At 44.8% G+C, this 6,829-nt stretch overlaps 1 protein-coding gene across 1 annotated transcript in view; it reads right to left on the minus strand.

Moving 5' to 3' along the window:
- The window catches only part of dock10 (dedicator of cytokinesis 10), a 70,554-nt gene extending 65,985 nt beyond the window's left edge, over nucleotides 1-4,569 (minus strand). Inside the window, exon 1 of the mRNA XM_081723813.1 lies at nucleotides 4,201-4,569. Coding sequence (XP_081579939.1) covers nucleotides 4,201-4,308 — 108 coding nt within the window. The 5' untranslated portion in view covers nucleotides 4,309-4,569. The remainder of the gene's footprint in view (nucleotides 1-4,200) is intronic.
- Nucleotides 4,570-6,829: the final 2,260 nt, after the last annotated feature.

Raw genomic sequence — 6,829 nt, forward strand, 5'->3', positions numbered from 1 at the left:
ACACACACAGCGTGGTCTCATTATCTCAGGAAAGTTAATCTGAAGACAATCCAGCATGTCCCAGCCATCCAGCAAACAGAAAGTCCGTAGAAAAAGGGAGCGGTGTTGTCCTGCACGGGATCCTGGATTATCCAGGGAACGCCATGGCTGATATGAGCAGTCAGACTTTTGAATATGGATTTAATACAGCAGGAGGGAGAAGGTGAGTGGGACAAGTGGCTCTCCTGTCATGTGGACAGACAGGACTAGTGTCCACGGGCAGGACTAGTGTCCACGGGCAGGACTAGTGTCCACGGACAGGACTAGTGTCCACGGACAGGACTAGTGTCCACGGACAGGACTAGTGTCCACGGGCAGGACTAGTGTCCACAGACAGGACTAGTGTCCACGGGCAGGACTAGTGTCCACGGGCAGGACTAGTGTCCACAGACAGGACTAGTGTCCACGGGCAGGACTAGTGTCCACGGGCAGGACTAGTGTCCACGGGCAGGACTAGTGTCTGGGTTACTAAGGCGAGGTAACGTGTGAGGTAACACATGAGATAATGTGTGGGGTAACATGGGGTAACGTGTGACGTAACGTTGCATGTGAGGCAGCATGCTTCATTCCACCTCACATCTGTAATTTGAACACCAGGTTTCTCCTTTATATTCTCTACAGAAACACCACCACCGAGTCAAAGTTCCTCTGATCAACGTATACACACAGATTAGAAAGACACCGTCTTCTTCAGGAAAATGACACTTCCTCTGTAAAATAAACAAGTGCAGGATGTAATTCTGACAATCTTACGAAGTATTCAGCCTCAAAGCAAACTCACATCAACGGAGAGAAGGAGAATGTAATGGGTCTCATGGACATGAGGGTGGTTGCACGCAGTAGATGGCGTGACCTGGGCTGACCCTGCTGGGAATGCCGAGGAGCCACGTCTCGGCTTTGTTCGGAGAGAGATCCGTGGAAAATGGGGGACTGTTGATCATGCATGGACCGGAGAGATGGATGAGTAACAGCACAAAAAAACAGCACAAAAAAGTCCCGTAAAGTCACTCAAACACACCAGTGCACGACAAGCTCAGAGGGCTACAGTGCACGTGAGAGAAACAAACCAGTACCTCACCAGCACAGCTCTGGCTCCCCTCCCCCACACTCAATACACAACCCTAAATATAACCTCACCAAGGTCACCTCTGACCCCTCACCCTGACGCCTGGGCAGGCACAGACCTGAGCTGGAGGGAGCGGGTGCACAGAGGGGGAGTGGCACACACACACACACACACACACACACCCCTTCACTGGCACTCAGGGTCAGCACCCTGCACCTATACCGAGTTGCCAGATTGGGAAGAAAGCAAAGCCGAGTCAAGCGTGTGCGTGAAACTGGGCGCTGGCACAGGTACCACGCTTGGCAGGGCAACGTTCGTGGGCATTGTGGGATTACCACGATGGAAAAATGAATGGAACATACGAAGGACTTACTGTGAACACAGAGAGAGAGAGAGAGAGAGACTGGGGAAGAGAGGGGTGTAGTGAAAGAGTCAAACGGATAGACAAGGAGAGAGAGACAGTATATATATGTACGTATATACTATATACACTATATGCATGCAGTATTTTGTTGTTAATCTTTCTTGTTGTAGTACTTGTTGTATTGTTCTCATAACAGAGAGAGACAGAGAGACAGACCAAAGTAAACTTAGGCACAGAGACAGCGAGACATGGTTACAGGGAGACATGAAGACAGGGTTGCGGGTTCCAGGACCACAGGAGAAAAAGACGGAGGAAACCGAGCGTGTTTGGAAGTTGTTTACATGGCCGTAACTTTAGTGGCTCGGTGCCTTATGGCTGAATTCATATTCAGATCACATCTCCTGTTCACTCATAAAAATGTTGGGTTAGTGCAATCACTCACTCATGTATATGTGCTCAGTCTCTCTCTCACACACACACACACACTAAGGGAGGGCTTTGTCTTGTCTTTCACTGCTGATAGCGATCCAGACAGCAGATCCAGGGAATATTCCAGAACGCTCAAAGGCAAGCAGGATACTCGGATACATACAGACACTGGGAGCCCAGCAAAGAACAGGGGCAAATAAAGAGCAGGCTCTCTCTTTCTCACACACACACACACACACATCATGTTGACAGGCCTGGCCATGTCCAGGCTCTAGGTTGGCAGGAGGCTGTTCAGATTCCCACAAACAAGCAGCTCCGTGTGTGAGGAAGTGGAATCTGGCCTTCCCTACTGTCTCAGAGACGCTGTGGAGACACCAGCCTTCCCTACTGTCTCAGAGACGCTGTGGAGACACCAGCCTTCCCTACTGTCTCAGAGACGCTGTGGAGACACCAGCCTTCCCTACTGTCTCAGAGACACTGTGGAGACACCAGCCTTCCCAACTGTCTCAGAGACGCTGTGGAGACACCAGCCTTCCCAACTGTCTCAGACACTGTGGAGACTGCGGTGTTCCCTACTGTCTTGGAGACACTGTGGAGATCGTCTCAGAGACAGTAATGCTTCTATTTGATGGTGTTTATATTAATGAATTTTGGACACTGTTCTTGGTCCCTGCCTTGCTGTTTCTCTCTGAGCTGTTACTTGTCTCAGTCTGTACATCATGGCTTCTGAGAATTCTGATCTCCACAAACACGCCATATCAGACCGACTTCCACAAACACGCCATATCAGACCGACCTTTACAAACACGCCATATCAGACCGACCTCCACAAACACGCCATATCAGACCAACCTTTACAAACACACCATTGCACACTGATCCCAGTTAACACAAGGAAAAATGCTGAGCAGATGGAGAAAGGGACCTGTGGTGTTTTAACCAAACACTCGCGCACGCACACACACACTCTGGTGGCACAGTGACACTAATCTAATTAGCCTAAGGAGGCTTAACTACTCCCTGGCGGGAAGGTTTGCCGCTGGTGTGACCTTCTTGCGTAAATCGCCACAGGAGTCATACACTCAACGCTGCACACGCACAGATTGTAAGAAGGCTTCATGTTGTTCTATTTTCATTTGTGCTGAGCCATCCTGAATTCCACACTGCACCGGCCACCCCGTTTGGTGAGTTCACAGTGAGTCTGCATACGAGAACAGGGTGAGCTGAACTCATCCCACCCACGCACATACACTACACACACGGTGGGCCCACGTTACGCTCAGATACCAGTGAGACCTGGAAGGAGGACTCTGTCAGCTTTCTCCAGCTGTTTCTCCTATCGACACTCGACCGGGAGGAGTTCCTGATCACCGGCTCATTGAAGGGGGGGGTCAGAGCCTCACAGAGAAGGTGAAACTGCAGGAGTTGTAAAACTCTTCCAGCGTGTTCCGTTCTGTCCTGGTAACACAGGGCGACCGCAATGCCTGAATGTGCCGTGGTTGTCGCAGTCGTGAAGAGAACAAACTCATTTTCATCTGTCCACAAGTTATCAACCAACCAACATGCCTTCAGCATCACACACTGAATCCTCACAAGCACCTGAATACATTTAACTTGGTGCAAAGACAGTTTACGAGGCGCAACGTGAACTAAAACCTTGTGCGAAGCGTGCAGCTCCGGAATTAAGCACGGCAGACGGCGGCGCGCACGGTCACGGCGTTACGACGCACTAATTGCATCCACATGCAGAGATGGCCAGCGCCAGCGGAAAGGAACTGAGGAATATACGGTGCTGTTCGCACAAACAGCGCCAGAACCTCCCGATCGGGAGGATGCAATGCGCAGCTACGAATTCCTACACGCCTCCGTCCCGCGCACCATTTTTGCGGGGTTGCTGCTACAGACGTCACTTTGCATCCCAAGCGGCAGGGTATTTCCCGCGGAAATTGCAGCTACAGCCCGTTATTTAGCGGTCTGTTTGGGAACAGGACAGAAAACGCATGAAGCATTTTTAAAAAATCCAGCTGGCTGATTCGAGTCACGCGCTCCCCGGACAGACCCGACACCCCAGCGCGCGCTGACACGCACGGCAGCTGAAGTCCGTGCAGGAATTGCTGCAAAACGGTAAACGAACGCGACATCGCATCTCTGCGGCACGTGAAATCAACCCGAACGGAACGCTGCGGCCGCGTGAATCGCGGTCGTGTTACCATGGGGAGGAGAGGGCTTTCTCCGTACGTCTGGGCGAGATGTCAAAGATGAACGACACGTTTAACGGGGAACGGGCACGGGAGGCGCTTACCGTGACCGTAGAGTTCCTCACGGCGTGTGACGCGCTGTGCCGGATCTCCGCGGCGCTTCCGGGCTTCAGGAGGTTTCTGGTGAATCTCCGGGTCGGTTCGGCCGCCATCACCTCATCTGCGCGCTCGGACAAACCACCTATGCTGCACAAACGAAATCTCGTGCTTTAACGACTACTGCTGCTACAGACAGCGACAGTGCGCGTGCCTCTCTCTCTCTCTCTCTCTCTCTCTCTCTCTCTCTCTCTCTCTCTCTCTCTCTCTATTCATATTCATGGAGATATTATCAGCAGCACAGGCGACCACTGTTATATATTATATTCCAGCAGCCTGGATTAAAACATGAAATGAAATCATATAAAATAAATAAATAAAACTGCAAACATTCGAGTCGTTTTATTTTATTTTATATAAACATAACTTCATATAAAAGAATGTTTCAAATAAATGGTTCAGACGTGAAATGGACCTGCGGAAAGTGTCCAGCTCTTCCATCTGAAACGTTTGGTCCTGCCCGCGTTCTGCTGCAGAGACTCGCTAAGACCAGTATTGTGGAAATTCATGAAAACAGGCAACAGTGCCTTTGAGTCAGCATAAATATTTTTCCAGTCCCCAAGGAGAAACGGCACTGCAAAAAGCGTAGTCTTACAGCGCCCCCTGGTGGTCAGTCTGAATAAGAGCCCATCCTTAGTCTCCGTTACTGGGACACTGTTACTGGTCACAGCTGAATCTAAAGGGTGACACCAGCTGCGCGTGGACACCGCCCCCTGTGTTTATTATCATCCCCGAGATTAGTCGGCAGATGTTGTTTGTAAATGTAATTTCCGTGTGTAGGCGCATGTTTTTTCCTGCGTCACTAGGCGGCACTCTGGCGCCCCCGTGCGGCTTCAGCAGCCTAGTGTGCACGTGCCAGGTCACCTGCCGCAGTGTAATGGTTAAATACGTATACGTATCAGATGTTTACATGTGTTAAATATGTATACATGTGTCACATGTTTACATGTCTAAAATATGTATATATGTGTGAAATATATTTACGTGTTAAATATGTATACATGTTTCAGATGTTCACAAGTGTTAAATATGTATACGTGTCAGATGTTTACATGTGTTAAATATGTATACATATGTTAAATATGTATACATGTGTCAGATGTATTTACGTGTGTTAAATATGAATAATGTGTCAGATATATTTATATGTGTTAAATACGTATACGTATCAGATGTTTACATGTGTTAAATATGTATACATGTGTCACATGTTTACATGTCTAAAATATGTATATATGTGTGAAATATATTTACGTGTTAAATATGTATACATGTTTCAGATGTTCACAAGTGTTAAATATGTATACGTGTCAGATGTTTACATGTTGTAAATATGTATACATGTGTTAAATATGTATGCATGTGTCAGAGATGTTTACATGTTTTAAATATATATGCATATTTAAAACATGTATGTATATTTAACACATGTAAACATCTGATATGTATACGTATTTAACACCTGTAAATATATCTGAAACATGTATACATATTTAACACATGTAAATATATCTGAAACACATATATACAAATTTAACACATGTAAATATACATGAGCCATGTATGTACATTTAACACATGTATACATATTTAACACATGTAAACATCTCTGACACATGTATACATATTTAACACATGTATACATATTTAACACATGTAAACATCTCTGACACATGTATACATATTTAACACATGTAAACATATCAGACACATGTATACAGATTTGACACATGTAAACATCTCTGACATATGTATACATATTTAACACTTGTAAACATACCTGACACATGTATACATATTTGACACATGTAAACATCTCTGACATATGTATACATATTTAACACATATAAATATATCTCACACATGTATACATATTTAACACATGTATACAAATTTAACACATGTAAATATACCTGACACATGTATGTATATTTAACACATGAATACATATTTAACACATGTAAACATATCTGACACATGTATAAATATTTAACACATGTAAATATATCTGACACATGTAAACATCTCTGACACATGTATACATATTTAACACATGTATACATATGTAAAACATGTAAACATCTCTGACACATGTATACATATTTAACACATGTAAACATCTGATACGTATACGTATTTAACACATGTAAATATATCTGAAACATGTATACATATTTAACACATGTATATCTATTTAACACATGTAAATATATCTGACAGAATATACATATTTAACACATGTAAACACCTCTGACACGTATACATATTTAACACATGTAAACATCTCTGACACATATGTGCCAGATATATTTACATGTGTTAAATATGTATACGTGTCAGAGGTGTTTACATGTGTTAAATATGTATATATGTGTTAAATATGTATACGTGTCAGAGATATTTACATGTGTTAAATATGTATGTCCTAACTTTTATCAGAGACTTTGGGTTATTTTTGTAATAATGTGTTTAACATCCATATTCAAGTGCATTTATCTATGATTATGCCACCCTTTTACCGTCCAATATATTACTCACTTTTCCCCCAAACGTCAGAAACCTTTTCTCAAACCAAAC

Source organism: Electrophorus electricus, chromosome 11 (genome assembly GCF_041902795.1).
Source record: "Electrophorus electricus isolate QZ-2024a chromosome 11, ASM4190279v1, whole genome shotgun sequence".
In the NCBI taxonomy this organism is placed as follows: domain Eukaryota; kingdom Metazoa; phylum Chordata; class Actinopteri; order Gymnotiformes; family Gymnotidae; genus Electrophorus; species Electrophorus electricus.